Source organism: Haliotis rufescens, unplaced genomic scaffold, assembly GCF_023055435.1.
Source record: "Haliotis rufescens isolate VD_foot unplaced genomic scaffold, xgHalRufe1.0.p SCAF_11, whole genome shotgun sequence".
NCBI lineage: Eukaryota > Metazoa > Mollusca > Gastropoda > Lepetellida > Haliotidae > Haliotis > Haliotis rufescens.
In genome coordinates this window covers 43,369,177-43,386,911 of record NW_025963791.1, presented here as the reverse complement: position 1 = coordinate 43,386,911, position 17,735 = coordinate 43,369,177, and the positions used below count along the sequence as shown (strand labels likewise).

The following is a 17,735-nucleotide window of genomic DNA, read 5'->3' as shown; positions in this document are numbered from 1 at the left end:
TATCAGTACGATTTTGCAGTAAACAGACTAGAGGCAGACGCGTCAATCGGATTGATTCTGCATTGTAGTAACGTAATGATTTAATATAAGATCACACATAAACGTTCACAATTGGGAATAGTTTGAAGTGAGTGAGTGAGTGAGTTATGGTTTATAGTCACATCGGCAATATTTCAGCCACATCGTTACTAAATCAAGTCATGAAACACAAAACTGAACTATAAAACCTGTCGACAAAGGACAGTACAATAACTAGAGTATCACAGATTTTAGTTAAAACTAGTTTGAGGGTATATAAAAGAACAATGGTATAATTCAACAACACAATATAAAAACGGGTTATAGATCGCCGGCAACCACAGTTAGGCCACCACACTAGGGACCGAGGGGACTTACGATGCTTATGCTTCCTGCACGGCTCCCCAGCAGGATTTACACCATCCCTTCAGCCGCTGGCGATTGTAGGCAATATTAACCACCAATTAAAATGAACAAATATACTACGATTAAAATTGTGATAGCTATAAATTTACTGTGAAAGAAATGGAACTTATGTATCCTCTCCGGGGGACAATAATTTTACTGTACTTTAACCCCCTTCAAGGATACCGCCACAAACAATCTCAGTTGCAAATTTAATCTACCAATTTTAAAACATTCATATGTTATTACACGTATCAATCAAAATTTTTCAATCAACTCAATTTCCTTTAAAAACCAATAATTAAACGAGAATCAATACTATTAAAAAGATCCTTTATGGATGATGATTTGAAATATTTATCCCTTGTGATGGAAAAATCAATACAGTCAAGCAGGACATGCTTGACTGTGATTCTCTCATCACAAGGGATACAAAATGGAGGATCTTCACCTTTTAACAAAAATTCGTGTGTGTATCTTGTATGGCCAATACGACATCGTCGTAAAATGACCTCTTCAAATCTGGACTGACAGCCCAAGTAGGTGTAACCGATATTTGGTGTAATTTCATGTAATTTATTGATACCTACTTGAGTGTCCCACTTCTGCTGCATTTGATCTCTGATGTAACATCTAATAACAGGTTTGATATCGCTGTATGGGATCAGAAGTGGTGTCACAGATTTGTTGAGTGCTGCTTTTGCAGCAGCATCGGCCATTGTGTTCCCAGTGATTCCAACATGGCTGGGTAACCAACAAAAGACGATGTCATATTGGCCAGTAGCAAGTTCATTATATAATTCAATAATTTGGATTAAAAGTGGATGCTTACATGATATATTTTTAATAGCCTGAAGACACGAGAGAGAGTCTGAAAATAATACAAATTGCGTATGCTTAGATTGTTTACCAATATATTTTAGAGCTGTTAAAATGGCATGGGATTCGGCTGTAAAAATGGAACTATGATCTAGAAGTCGTGGAGACATAGTCCTGGATCCAATGACAGTGGCGCTGGCAACCGCGTCACCATCCTTGGATCCATCAGTGAATATAGTTTTGTAAGTTTCATATTTGGTCCGCAACTGATTAAAATCTTGTTGGTAGATTAGCTGGTTTGTTTCGGATTTCTTAAGTTGAGTCAATGACAGGTCAACCTCTGGCTGTACCAACTGCCATGGTGGAGAAGACAAAAGCTGAGTGGGAGCTATATTTTTAAGATCGATATTAGCAGCAGAAATAGCAGTTGTGATGCGCAGACCGAGTGGAGGACTAAGGGATGGCTTTTTAAGGTATATATCCTCATAGAGAGGATGAAAAACGCAATCAAATGCAGGATTAGTGTGATTTGAATAAAGCTTTGTAAGATATTGTAATGAGAGTTTTATCCGACGTTGATGAAGGGAAGGCTCATCAGCCTCCACATACAGACTTTCGATAGGGGAGGTTCTGAAAGCTCCAAGGCAAAGCCTCAGGCCTTGATGATGAATACTGTCTAATATTTTTAAATTACTTTTACAGGCTCCACCATAGATGATGGAGCCATAGTCCAGTTTAGAGCGGATAAGTGCTCTGTACAGTTGGAGGAGGGTTTTCTGATCCCCTCCCCACTTTGAATTTGAAACGACTTTCAGAAGGTCAAGGGCCTTCAGGCATTTATTTTTCAAATATTTTATGTGTGGTAAAAATGTCAGATGGTGGTCAAAAATAATGCCCAAGAACTTGGCTTCTTTTACAACTTTAATAGGAGTGCTATCCAAAACTAGTTCTGGGTCATTATGTGATTTGTATTTTCTACAAAAGTGTATACAATTCGTTTTTGATTTTGAAAATTTAAAACCATTTTCTAATGACCATTTATGGATTTTGTTTAGACATAACTGTAATTGTCTTTCAATAGTACGCATATTTTTACCACGACATGAAATGTTAAAATCATCCACGAATAGAGATCCATCGATGGAATCAGTTAAAACCTTAGATAGGCTGTTTATTTTAATACTGAACAATGTGACAGACAGAATACTGCCTTGTGGGACACCCTGATCCTGACTGTAATGATCAGACAGGGTGGAACCCACACGAACTTGAAATTGCCTGTCTGATAAAAATTTGGAGATAAATTGAGGCAAACGGCCTCGCAACCCAAAATCATGTAAATCTTTTAAAATTCCTTGTTTCCATGTAGTGTCGTATGCTTTTTCTAAATCGAAAAAGATAGACACTGCATGCTGCTTGTTTATAATAGCATTCTTAACGAATGACTCCAATCTAACCAAATGGTCAACAGTACTTCGATTTTTCCGAAATCCACACTGAATATTAGTAATTAAATTATTAGATTCCAAGTACCATGTTAATCTATTGTTGACCATGCGTTCCATGGTTTTGCAAACGCAGCTGGTCAATGAAATAGGTCTATAATTTGAGGGATCAGTATGATCCCGTCCTGGTTTTGGTATGGGAACAACTATAGCATCACGCCACGAAGACGGAAAGTTGCCAGATGTCCATATTTCATCAAATAATAATAGAAGGGTTACTAAGCATGATTCAGGTAAGTGTTTTAAGAGTTGATAATGTATGTTATCAGCTCCTGTGGCAGTATCATGAGCTTGCCCAAGGGCAGTATGAAGCTCATGAAGAGAAAATATTTCATTATAATCTTCCCCATTATCTGATTTAAAAGTAATAGTTTTCTTCTCTTGCTGTGTTTTATATTTTTGAAATTGAGGTACATAGTTAGATGAGGAAGAATGTTTAGCCAAGGTTTCACCAAGTTTATTCGCAATATCGGAAGTATTTGTCAATAATTCATTCCCATTTTTAAGATGGCGAATGTTAGATTTAGAACCCTTACCTTTGATTCGTTGGATCATGTTCCATACTTTTGACATTGGCGTACGTGAGTTTATTTTTGAAACGTAACTCTGCCAAGACTGGCGTTTATTTTGTTTAAACGTTCGCCAAGCTTTAGCATTTAAAATTTTAAATTGATTCAAATTATGAACCATAGGATGGCGACGGAAAAAATTCTCTGCCTTTTTCCGAGCCTTCCGAGCTTGTTTGCAGGTAGAATTAAACCATGGTTTACGTATGTGTGGAATTGTAGAGGACTTAGGGATACATGTATCAGCTATTTTGTTTAGTTCATCAGAGAACAGTTGTACAGGATCAGGGACATCGGTAAACAGGTCAGGTTTTAACTTGTTGGACGAAAGTATTTCAAACAAAGTCAAGTTGGCTTTGGTGAAGTTCCATCTTGACGATGGAGGAACATCAGATGGAAGAACAGGTTTGAGAATTGTTGGAAAATGGTCACTTCCACACAGGTCGTCATGGACTGACCATTCAAACTCATTCAATAGATCAGAATCCACAATTGACAAATCCAGGGAAGAGTATGTACCTGTACCAGGATGTAAATAAGTGTCAGAATTATCATTAAAAAGACATAAATTGTTGTTTGAAATAAAATCTTCCAGGACTTTACCTTTATTGTTAGAATGTGCACTCCCCCATAGAGGGTTGTGTCCATTCAAATCACCCATAATGATGCAAGGCTTAGGTAGCTGGTCATAGAGGGCCTGGAGATCAACAAGCTGAAGAGATGAATTCGGAGGGACATAGATAGAGCACAATGTAAACACAATGTGCAAGGTCACACGGACAGCAATAGCTTGTAGTGGAGTAATGAGTGGAACAGGGCTGTGGATCACTCCCTGCTTCACTAAGATTGAAGACCCACCAGTGGCTTTTGGCCCTGGAGGAGAAAATAAATGATATGAAGCATATTGTCTGATGTCAAGTTGATCTGTATCCTTAAAATAGGTCTCCTGTAAACAAAATGCTGACGGTTGAAAATCCTGTATCAATAACTGTAAGTCATTAAAATTATTCTTTAGTCCTCTACAATTCCACTGAAAAAGAGTATTTGAGCTGTTCATGGTGGCTCAATGGGAGATCGTGAGCCGGACAGGGGTCCACTCCCCTGGACTGGGAGTGAAGGACTGACCTCCATCTGCAAAGGTTCAAACTGATTATGAACCTCCACAGGTAGAGTAGAAGGCACCTCCAAATGCTGGAGGGCCCTGGCCTTTTTTTTCAATTGCTTCTTTTTTTTTGCAGACAAGTGGGCTTCGCCCTGTACTGATTCACTGACAATATCCGGATCAGATGACTGATCTACTGAAGGCACTGGTGAAATAATGTCTGTCTGTGAGGCTGACGTGGAGATATTGGGCAGAGAAGGAACAAACTCGGTATGGTCATCCAGGATGCGCTGTTTATCTACCCAAGATATCGAAGTTTGGGTGCTGGGGAGGAAACTGCAGCTGAGTAAGTAACAGTTGAAATATTTTGTGCAGGAACCAACTTTTTTGCTTCAAAGTAAGATATGTTGTTTGTGTGTTTTATTTTCTGAATTTTAGTTTCACGTTCATATCTAGGACAGGACTTGGATGAGGCCAAGTGTTCTCCGTTGCAGTTAGCACACTTGATGGTATTGGTGCACTCAGAGCCCTCGTGAGCTCCACCACAACGGGAACACGCCGTGTTGTTACGGCAAAACTTGGCCCCATGACCAAACTGTTGACATTTGAAGCATCGGAGTGGATTTGGTACGTATACCTCCACTCCGATGTTGAAGTATCCAGCTTTTAAACTCTTAGGAATAGAAGAAAGAGCAAATGTAAATAGGTACGTATTCAGTTTTATAATAGTACCATCATCTTTCTTTTTGGTGATAGTGGTTAAAGCGTTTGCCCGTCACGCCGAAGACCCGGGTTCGATTCCCGACATGGGTACAATGTGTGAAGCCCATTTCTGGTGTCCCCCGCCGTGATATTGCTGGAATATTGCTAAAAGCGGCGTAAAACCAAACTCACTCACTCACTCACTCTTTTTGGTGAATCGCTTCACAGCAGTAACACCTTGAGTTTGCAGCTCAGCTGCAATTTCCTCCTCACTCATGTCATGAAGGCAGCGAGCCCTGTCTCTGACAATGCCTCTGCAGGAGTTCAGTGTCTTGTGCACTAAGACAACAACTGGTGTATTCACAAACTGTTTTAATGTCAAGAGATTGTCAGATTGTTGTCTCCGTGCACATTCCACTAACAGTGAACCGCTTCGGAGACGTGTTACGTTGTTTACCTCTCCACAGACACCTTTAATGCCTAAGGAGATAGCAAATGGGTTTAGTTTCAAAGGAGTGTCATCAGAAGATGAAATCACAACGAACCGTGGCCACGAGTCAACAATTTCAGACGAGCCTTCATCGGATGATAAAGACTCAACATGTCTACGCTTATTCTTTGATGAACCAGAGAGAAGGGGAAGAGCCATGGTAAAAGTAAAGGTTTCGACATCTCTGCTCCCTACCCGCCATGGAGTGTCAACAAGGACGATGGTGCAGTGGAAGCCCGCCTGCACCACCAGGGCTACAGGGATGTTATACTCCAGCAAAGAGAAACTTGAATAGCTATGGAATCTGAAAGAAGAAATGCCAGGCTGGTTCGCCCATGACACCTTTCTGGAGAAACACAGAATTCAGAGGTTTATAATGCCAGATTGGCCCATGAGCCACCGCCTTCTGGCATAGGACTCTAGGCAATAAGTATATTGGCATAAGTTGGAAGATCATATTACATCAGAAATCTTGTTGAATATGATATAGATCTAAAGTGGCACTTTTCCACGCACAGGGCATGGCGTGACCAGCCGATTGATAGAATCGGGCCAATTCTACCACCCGTCTAGGTGAAGTAAGGGTCGAAGTGGTGTGTTGGGCAAAAGGAACACCGGTTCCTGGCTCCATTGCCCTCAACCACCAGAATCCCGTCCTCCACCGACACAGGGGCGCAACCCACGGCAAACAGGTTGCCCAATTTGGTCGCCTCGTACGACCAGCAATTGGGTGCTGTGGAATTATTCTGCCCCGGTTCCACACGGGGGAAGAGCGATTAGCGTTACCCAGCACTCACCACGAGGAGGTTGCTCTTCACGAGTGCCGAATAGTTTGAAGTATGAAGCTTGTGTAAAATATGAAGTTAGGTTGAAGTTTGGAGTATTTGGAGCGCTGACGTGGGGAAACAGTATTGAGGTTTAGCTGTGTGTGTTGTTAAAACACTATAGCACGGACGTGGAAAGGGACAACTTATTGTAAGTGATAGAGATAGTTACAGGTTTGGAGCTGAGGTAGACATTTAGACGCGCGGACCTTGTAGGTGAAATCTAGACTCAGTCATCTCATTGAGGACAACCAAGTAAAGTGTGCTGTGTGCATGTGCGTGTGCTGTGTCAAGTCAGGCCAGTGTTATGTGGTTGTCAGTTGAACTGAGTGAGCCATATAATTATGTTTGTGATCATGTGTATGTAGTGAGGCCAGTGTTGTTGAACGTCTCCATTCACTGACAAAAAGGGTTTTCTACTAACTTGATAAGTAACAGCGGCCAGAAGGTTCTTATATAACAGCGAATTTACTACCCTACCTGGTAGATGTCACGTTGCAGCGGTGGAGAGAAGGGGTATCCTATGTAGAGGGCAAAGCCTGAGTAACTCTCCATTCCTTAAAGATAATGTAGCCGAGGCCCACCAAATATTCCTTAAAAGCTAAAAAAAATACTATACTTCTTGACACTATAACAAAGTTTATATTTTAAGCAATCAACTCTTGACGAGAAAAGAAGCAGGTAAACATATATATCCTTGTCCGGGCCTTTACATTTCCTATAATCTCCGTCACCCTGTATTAACAACACGCGACTGATAAAATTCTATTTTAGGAACCCAAGAAATTATGAAGAGCTGTGTACCATGCATTGTAAATATCAGCTCGCGAGGGAGCTTGGTGCTCGTGGAACAACAGCAAAGAACATATTCCTCGTGCAAGGGAGACGCACACAGAATATACTGGCTACAAAGAGCTCTGTTCTATTTTTCAGATATATAAATTCAGTTTCCAGGTTTGCCGAACTAGGCTTGATTTTCCAAGCTCTGTTGCAGTGCCACCATTGGCTATTATGAGTAATGTCCCCCCTGTGTCCCTCCTTTTGACCAAACAGATTCCACCTCTTATATCCCTTGCATTTGCTTGAAATAAAATGGCGGCGCACAGTCAAGACGATCTGATCAATAATCAAGACCTATACTGTAATAAAACAGGTCTTACTTCGCGCAGTGCATCAAATCATGTGAGCACTTCATTTAAATATTTACTTATTCGTAGTACTGTGTAAATAAATTTATGTCACCTATATTGTTTATGTCATTCACGTTTTCCTTTGCAAATTGTATTCAGCAGCTTTCAACAGGGATGCAAAATTAGCAAGAAAGATTGATAGTAATCGCAACTGACTGTTTTATACATTGTACTTGTCTACGATGGGCAACCTATGCTAGTCTTAATATTTACGAACTGGTTTGAAAAAACTCCTGACAAGTAAGGAAAATTCACTTAGGAAGTGAGTAAACTTCACTAAATATTTATGTCAGTGTGTGGTTATTTTGGTGATGTTTGGTAGCTCTGTGTCTATATATTGAGGCGGGAGATGGCATGCATAGCCGTGTATGTTTGTCAACGTGTACACTCGTAGTAGGTTGTTCAGCAGCAATTAACAACCATCACATACATCCGCAAGCATCTTGTGCTGCCTTTGTAGAAATCAGGATAATTCTGGGATATAGAAGGTGTGTCCAGAAACCTTAAGGTGCGTTCTTCCCTTTTGTACTTTTAAAGATCTCTATCTGACTACAATGCATCCAGATGTTATCGTGTGCATGAAACACAGGTGTGGCGTGGTTTATCAAAATGTGATCAGGCGGCGATCTCTCTCATGCCACAACCTCTCTCATGCCACAGCATATTTTACTTTTAATCTAATCTCTGACCAATTCAAAACTAGAGCATGATGTGAAATGTTATTTTGAAAATATCTCATTGCTTTCGTTGCTTTACAGATCATTGTCGTATCTGACACGCTTAGAGTCGGTAAAATACCTCGAGCATGTTACCTAAATAATGACCCATATTTCAACAAATATTACACTGAGATCATGTTGTCCACTGCTTGATGACTAATGGTATCACTACATGAAAATCCAGATAACAAGGAATTATCTACAGAAGTACAGTGCCTTTGCACTATAGGTTCCTGGGGCGAAGGTTGAATGAATGAATACCATAAGCAATTAAACGGAATATAAGGAGAGGAAAATGAATGAAAATAAAAACGAATGAATAAAGACTTGTGTAAGACCTTTTATGCTTATACAGAGGATTTGATCACTTTGATCGCACTGTATACAAGGGCATCAACTGCATGTTTCATGCAAATGCTAGCATAGATGTTGTATCCAACGTAATTTCGTTTGTTATTTTATGAAATTGTGATCTTTTGTGCTCAGAAATAGCCTGCATCTGGATTAACAGACGTACCTTTACCTGAACTGCTTGCCACTTAGTTAAGAGACATCGTTTGCAGGGCTTCAATCTCAGTCGAAATTCTGGTGCCTAAGATAGTTGGAAAGATAGTTTCAACAAAACGAGAGACGGTGCGTACCACGCTGACTAAAATAAGGTCCATTCTTCGTTACAAACACCGGGTTCCTACATCACAACTATCTACATCATAACGTAATCCATGAAGGAACTGAACAAATGCCTTACAGAAAAACGTGCCTCACACATAGTATACATGTTGGGGGAATCGAACTCTGGTTTTAGGGTGAACTCTCGTAAACTTAAACCATTTGCCTCCCACCACAGAAACAACACACAATCTAACAAATACACCCAATGTTTATAATATTTGAGGAGCGATCTTTCTTCTGTTTGAATTTACTTTTGAATCCGTCTACAGGAAAATAAGTATTTTCACGGACGTCTATGTACTAAATTTTATAACAATGATTAAACGCTGATAAGAATGTAGCCTTGCACATGTAACTTCACCTGATAAGAGTAAAAAAACAGATATTGACCTAAACGCTGCATGAGACATAGATTACACCTTCTCATTAGGTATATATACCGTCTCGCCATATGTATAGGTGTTACTTCATTAACATGGAGCTTTCAGTTGTCCTCGCTATTATAGTCGCTTTGTGTTTAAAAATCAGCACTGCTGCAGACAAACCACACATTGTCTTCATTGTGGCCGATGACCTTGGCTGGAATGATGTTGGCTGGGTTAACCCCGACATCAAGACCCCGACACTTGACCGCCTCGCCCATGGTGGTGTCATCCTTAACTCCTCCTACGTCCAGCCACTGTGTACCCCCTCAAGAAACTGCTTCATGTCAGGCAAGTTTCCATACCACACAGGGCTCCAGGACGGGCCGATCTTAACACCTCAGCCCAAGTACATGCCAGCTAATCTGACCACCATCCCACAGAGGCTGAAGACCCTTGGCTATGACACCCACATGGTCGGCAAATGGCACCTTGGCTTCTGTGATTGGAAGTACACGCCCACCTACAGAGGCTTTGACACCTTCATGGGCTACTATGGAGGTAAGGAGGACTACTTCACACATGAGGAAAACAATTATTATGACTTCAGGAACATGACAGATGTGTACAAAGGCGCTCAAGGGGAATACTCCACATACGTGTTTGCAAAGAGAGCCATTGATATCATAATGAACCACGACAAGTCCAAGCCGATGTATCTATATCTGCCGTTTCAAGCTGTACATTTTCCAGTGCAGGTGCCCGCCAAATATTCAGACCGATACAGCCACATTCAAGATTTAAATAGGAAGGTTTACAGTGGCATGGTGAGCGCTATGGACGATGCTGTGTACAACATCACCACTGTCCTTGATGACCTTGGATTCATGGACAATCTACTTCTTGTGTTTACAACAGACAACGGTGGGCCTACAAACATTGCCAGTAACTGGCCTCTGAGGGGCGGAAAAGGCACACTATGGGAGGGAGGTACCAGGGGAGCGGGTTTCGTCTACAGCAAGACTCTGCTGAAAAAGAAAGGTTACACTCACCCTGGTCTGTTCCACGCTGTGGACTGGTACCCCACGTTACTGGACATAGCAGGGGGAGACTCCAGCCAACTGGACATCGATGGGTTGAGTCAAGTCGACATGATCCTCAATGGAGACAGCAGCGTTAGGAATCAATTTGTCTACAACTTCAACGACAACCGCTATGCTGCAGCTCTCAGGTGGGGAGACCTGAAGTTGATCGTTGGAGACCCTGGAAACTCGAGACAGCACTCTCGCCCTGGTTTTGACTTAGACGTCCCAATCATTGATGACACTCCCCTTCCTAGCATCATGCTCTTCAATATCAACACTGACCCAACGGAACACCAGGACATCTCCAAGGACAACCCCGACCTTGTCAACTTCCTGCTGCAGATGCTGGCCCTGGAGAATGGGACTCGGGTGCCTGCAATGGACCCACCCACTGACCCTCGATCTAACCCAGTCAACTTTAATGGTAGCTGGAGCCCCGGCTGGTGCTAGAAATTGCTTCGATATAGTCACGTGACCAGTTGACCCACCGAGAGTCGTGTTGTGCCCAAAGTCACGTGACCATTAGATCCCCCGAGAGACGTGTTGTGCCTAAAGTCATGTGTTATTTTGTATCTGATTTGCTTGACTATACGTAATTCCTCTGTAAAACCGGATCATGTAGGAAAATAATGTCCTATTTAGGAATAAAGTGATGCATTCCTCTCTGGAACTGTGATATAAATCTTGTTTGAAAAAATTAAATTGTCAGTCTACGATGCCCTTTCTGTTGGTTTATTGTTTCATTCGAGGATGCAATTCTTGTTGTTGTGACACTTCCATGGGTATTAGAGAAGTACTTCCACCTTTATCAGAGCTCTTCAAGACCATTGATGTCATTGTGACGTCAAAGTATTATACGGGATAAATATATCAATGCATCGCGTCAAAGGGCCGTTTTTATTATCTATTTATTTGTATTTAAATGGAAAGTGCATTTTTAGAAATGATTTGTTCAACATTATTCCAGATAAGAACAACTCCTCAGGCTACCGTCAGCTTCTAAATGCTTGTCAGAGATGACATTAAGGGACTATATTACTCGGAAATTGAAATAGAATGATGAAATATTGAGATTTGAATTGAAAGAAGATTCCGGCATGTGTGCGAATACTTATAAACCAAGAACAAGCCATTCTGGCGATGAGGAATATTACTTACAAAAATTATGCAGTGCACTTTTTGCAAGTGAAATCGGCGTTTACATCTACATGTTCTTGCTGTTCGTGCTGTTAATACAAATTCAGCACTATTGATTCTATTTCAAGTGGCGATGTCCACACGTGATCCGAAAAAAATGTAATGTTTTTTGCCAGGTTTCTGTGATTGGCCATTTTAGGAAATATTTGTATAACCTCCCTGTTTAGGATAACATGACAATTGTAGACAAAACAGTACCACTCATTCACAAATCAAACACCACATGCATACAGGGCCCTCGACACACTGCAGCTAACAAACAGGAGTCTCTGAATTTGTCACGTCCTTACCAGCGAAGGTTTATGATATACGTCCTTTCGCCCTGCCACAACGCAAGGTGAAATAATCCTGCCACTGAAGAAAGGTCACTCCAGGTTCTTCAGGACATCATTGAAAATAATGTCTGTGACACAGTTACACTCAACAAAGTGTTGGATCGTGAGGAGATTTTTGCACACAAATGAAATTTTGTTTTACGATTTTGATACTCCAAAGCCAGAAGCCGGTACACATGTAAGGTTGGTCTTGTATGAGTATTTTTGTAACCAGACAAACCTAAATGAACTGAAAGATCGTGGTCGTTAAAGACTGCTCTGTTGACTACAGTTCTCCATGGTGTTTTGTTAGGAAACACTGACTCATAAACTAAAATACAAGAAATGTTCTGATGCTTTTAACACGACAGAAACTCTTTGTTTATCAGATTACATAAAACAAAAACATAATTCGTCAAATATATTCAACAAGCTGTGACCTCCCCCTGTAAACGTCGAAAGGCTAAGAACGGTTGAATTGGAACAGAACATCAGAACATTACCTCGAAGACAATACATTGTTGATTAAAATTTAAATGGAAACAAATTGCAATGAGAAAAGAAGTGACACAGACATATTTAGAAGAATAGAAATCAATATTCATTCACTAGTTCCTTTTAGATATGTTTCTCTCTTGTTTGCGGTTACCTCCCATACTTACCGAATTCATAAACACCATCAAGAGGGGGCTGAAGTGTAATAATTTCATTGTACCCTTGAGAGGGTATTTGACGCCATATCATTCAAAGGATGTATTTTTCTACTACCTTTTACTCCTTGAATACTTGTTTCCATCAATTTTGGCCTTACCTTACTGAAACCGTGCAGGAAGCAGAAGTATCCCCGCGATCCCTTGTATGGTGGCCTCACTTTGGTGACTGGTGATCTCTATCTCGTTTCTATAACATATTATTATTTATCGTAATTTCCTTGTAGTTCCATACAGTTTTAAAAGATATATCTGTTGTTAATGTTACTAACGTGGCTATATCCCCCGCCCCTGTTGCAGAATTTATGACATAATTAAATCTAAACAAACAATCTTTTTTAACCGAGGTGGAACTTGTCATTGAAATTGTAAAAAAAGAAGTGTTTATAACCTAAGTCCATCTTGTTGCCATGGAAACGTAAAAAAATCTAAAATTTCTAAATAGCAAAAGGCACCAGTTAAGCATGTACCTGACAGACCTGCAAAGTTTCATGAAAATATATGTGACGGTTTATGAGTTATGCTCCAGAAACGAACCCTACCCTCACAGAACCTAAGTCCATCTTGTTGCCAAGGAATGGAGGGAATGACCTCACATATGTGTTGTCCGGGTCGCCATTTTGAGACAGGTAGATAATTATGAGTCAGAGTGTTAGGTATGTATTGACCTTGAAAGTTGTTAATGTTTTTTGTCTATGACTGACAACATTTAACAATTAATAGCATGTACTCAATGAAGAAGCGAGGTCTGTTAAGTTTGCCAGTGAAAAACCATATGGTTTATTTTATTTATTTGGCAATTGCTTACCCTTGAGCTTCCCCCTCCGAAACCCCGACCTTGTCAAATTCCTGCTGACGATGCTGGCCCTGAAGAATGGGACCCGGATGCCTGCGATGGACCCACCCTCTGAAATTGCTCCATGACTACAATGCTTCAGTAGTCACGTGACCATTCGAACCACCGAGAACTGTTCTATCACCGAGTCACGTGACAGTATGTGTAATTTACGTGATTATTTGTTCCCATCTGTTTTTGTGCCTGTGTAGTAGTCTGTCATACAGACCCTGAGACAAATATTTCCAATACAGCCCATGCAAGCCTATAATGCACGTCTAGATTACGGCAGTAACAGGGTCTGTACAAATCTGCTGAATTCACAAGCGAGCACAGAGCTTGTAATAATCAGTCAGTCAGGCTGTCATGAGTGTTTAGTATTAGCACATGTTGAGACACCCCCACCACTCCCATTGACCCCACACTGAGCCCAGACCCGATCCTGCTCTTGACCCTGCCACTCTGACCAGACAACATGGGTGATTACTTTGGAGACCTGGAAACATATAAAATATCTGGGTTTTTTTCTTTAGTTCGTTCATTGTTAACCTGATGAGGACAGGGGAGGATTTCCAAACGTTTTGCATTTCTGAGTAAAAATTAATAGGGGCATTGAAGAGTTAAATCGCTTTATTGCTGATGAAAGCGAGTATACAGAGCATCAGTCTGCAGTTCCGTAGGGTGGCGGGGTAGCCTAGTGGTTAAAGCGTTCGCTCATCACGCCGAAGACCTGGGTTTGATTCACCACATGGGTACAATGTGTGAAGCCCTTTTCTGGTGTCCCCCGCCGTAATATTGCTGGAATATTGCTAAAAGCAGCATAAAACCATACTCACTCACTCAGATCCATAGGATTGTTACAAATATATAAATGTTATTTTAAATGATGGTACAAGTCGTCTTACAATATTGTCCACACAAGTATCATCAACTAGACTTTTTCGACACACATCATACATTGAACATTCCTGATGTATTAACAGTTTTGAAACTTTTTCAATCAGTAGATATGCTCCTTCGTTAGTGAAAACTTTTCCTCCTGTTCGATGCTATATCATTCAAACTGCCATTTATAGTGTAGCAGAATATGTGTGTGCATCGATAAATGATGTCAAAAACACAGCTACGGGTGTGATTCGTTTATTAGATGACGAGTGGTATACCTTTTCTTTCACACCCTGAAATGCACAATAACACTCAATAAGAATCTTGTAAATTATGACAATTAAAATGAGAACATGATACTTCATTAGTATTACCTTATACATATATAGAGGATATGTATACGTCCTAACATGATACATCATTATAATTACATTACACATACATATAGTATATGCATACATCAAATCAAAATACTTCTTATTGGTGTAAAACGTGATCAATAGATAAACATAATAATAATATATATTTACATGTGGTGACAAGTAAACATACCAGAAGTATGGCCTCTAGGTGTAGGTGACACTTTAGTCTGTCACGACTACATGGTCAGGGCTACAGTGACATCAAAGTACCTATAAATATGGAGGTTATTCTAAATGTACAATAAAACTAGCTTCCTTACACAATGCTCTTGCACGTGTGGACATTATTATCAAATCAGTGCTATTGTTTATACATATTTACAGATCTGAACACAGCAGTACCATAAAACACAATAAATGACTAAACATCCTAAAACTATCATAAATGTCCACACACTTACAATACATTTAACACATATATGATAATAGCCTCATAACATAGTCAAACAACACTCTGTCCAGGAGAATCAGACATTGACTAAATCTCACACACATCATAACAAATACCTTATTTAACGTACACCTATTTATATAATCATATTTATGAAAAGATAGATTTATATATGTTTACGTATTAAATTGGAAACATACCTTGACTTTACAACATCTGTAAAATGTGTCCACTTGCTGTCGCCTGTCAGTGACTTGTCTGTGTAGTGACTGAGGTGCAAGTGAGGGTTAAAAAAGCATGCAAAGCTGACCCTAAGGAAAACAATAGGGAACCACTCAACCAGAACATTTGGCCTGGCTGACACAAAGGAGCTGATAGGGTAGTGACTGACCCAAGCATAACTAAGTTAAAAGGTGTTGTATCAAATCTTCATTAAAATCCCTAAAACCCATACTGCAAACTAATACTTAATACTAAATACTAATACTAAATACTAATACTAAATACTAATATTAAATACTAATATTAATAATAATACCAATGCTAAAACTAACTACAGTATGTATTATTTACACTATATACTAATACTGTCACAAATAACTAATGCTAATATTAATACTAATACTAACTACACTATGTATTATATACACTATATACTACTGGTATATTACTGGTTAGTTGACAGTTAAACAAAACCTGTAACTGCCACACACTTCCCCTCCCTGTTTAATGACGTCCTCGTCATTCTTGCTTACCAGCTACCAAGTTGACCAACGCATCCAGTGCCTTCTCTGATCTGCCTGCAAATACACCCTTAGCCATTAGGGAGCTGAGGTACTCTGCACGACCAAGCCAGTCTGATGATGGTGATGGTGATGATGATGATGGAGATAACGCAGACATTACATAATCTCCTCTGGTCTGCCATGCTGGTCTTGTTCTCTCTCTGGTAGATCTCCTTGGTGCTGGTATAGGTGGGACAGCGACCTTGGGTTGGGTCTGTGTGTCACCAGGACCGTCTTCAGGAGCCTGTGGTTCATTCTGTGAAGAGTCTGCATCCTGCTCCGTTCCTTGGGCGTCAGAGCTGTGGACATCTTCAGCAGCATCTACCACTTCCTCTTCTCCTGTCACGACCTCATCCAGAACAGCACTGTCTTGTGCTTCTCCCTCAGTCGGCCTGTCATCTGGATTATCAGTTGACACTGACGGGTCTGATGGGTCACGAGAAACAACAATGGTGATGTCATCTGTTTCTTCTTCCTGGTCCTGATCTTCGTCAGACAAGGGACTCCTGTCTTCCTTGGGGGATGGTCCAAGCAGTGTCCTGTCTGAGTGTCTTGGCTTAGGAATCGGTGTTTCCAATGGTAAGGAACTGATGGGCAAAAGCAGATTCCTATGGAGTGTACAGGTTTTTCCATCTCCACGCTCTTTCTGTACAACATAAACTGGAATGCTGGGATTTGGCTGTTTAATTACGATATACACATCCTCCTCCCACTTGTCTGACAGTTTATGTTTCCCATCGAATGCCACCTTTTTCACCAATACCCTATCTGCTTTTTCCAGTTGTGTTGCTCTCGCTCGGTAGTCGTAGTTTGACTTGTGCCTTGTCTGAGACCTCTTAGCATTGGCAGATGCCAGTTCATAAGCCTGTTGTAGATTATCTTTGAGGTTCCTGATGTATTTAGACATGGATCTCGACTTCTCTGGCTCAATGTCTAAACCAAATGCCAAGTCTACTGGTAATCTTGGAGCTCTCCCAAACATCAGAAAGAATGGTGAATATTTAGTAGCCTCATGCCTTGTGCTGTTGTATGCATGTACCAAAGGTCCAACGTGGCTCTTCCAGTCCTTCTTGCTCTCTGGGTCAAGTGTCCCAAGCATGTTGAGAAGTGTCCTGTTAAACCGTTCGCACATGCCATTACCCATGGCATGATAGGGCGTAGTGCGAGACTTCTGCATGTTGGTCAATGTGCATAGTTCTTTCATGAGAGCTCCTTCAAAGTTGGCACCTTGATCTGAATGAATACGCACAGGTAATCCATAATGTACCACAAAGTTGTGAAAGAATACATCAGCAGTGGTCTTGGCAGTCATATTTCTGGTTGGATATGCCTGTGCATATCTGGTGAAGTGATCGGTGACTACAAGAATATGTTGTTGTCCGCCCTTGGATGGTTCCAGTGTCAAAAAGTCCATACAGACTAATTCCAGAGGTTGTGATGTTTGTATGTTCACTATTGGGGCTCTTCCTGGGGTAGTCTTGCGTTTAGTACATCGTTCACAATTCTGTACATGTACCTCTATATCCTTTGTCATCCCTGGCCAGTAGAATCTTGCTTTTATCAATGACCAGGGTTCTATCTCGACCAGGGTGACCCACATTGTCATGAAGACTATGCAGCGCTCCTTTACGGCATCTTGTTGGTAGCACTAACTGTTCCTGTACCTCTCCATTGACTTGGATTACTCGGTAGAGCACACCTCTCTTCAGCTTGAAGTGGTCAAAGCTCTTCAGTAAA

General features: G+C 40.8%; 2 protein-coding genes across 2 annotated transcripts; one reads left to right on the top strand and one right to left on the bottom strand.

The window, feature by feature from the left end:
- The first annotated feature begins 9,463 nt into the window (after nucleotides 1–9,463).
- LOC124126043 (arylsulfatase B-like) lies at nucleotides 9,464–11,175 on the top strand. The gene has a single exon (XM_046489470.2). It carries the CDS (start codon nucleotides 9,464–9,466, stop codon nucleotides 10,907–10,909), a length of 1,446 nt encoding a protein of 481 aa, XP_046345426.2. The 3' UTR covers nucleotides 10,910–11,175.
- Nucleotides 11,176–15,954: 4,779 nt separating this feature from the next.
- On the bottom strand, nucleotides 15,955–17,444 carry LOC125378132. The gene has a single exon (XM_048392997.1). The coding sequence runs from the start codon at nucleotides 17,410–17,412 to the stop codon at nucleotides 15,955–15,957; it is 1,458 nt and encodes a 485-aa protein (XP_048248954.1). The 5' UTR covers nucleotides 17,413–17,444.
- Nucleotides 17,445–17,735: the final 291 nt, after the last annotated feature.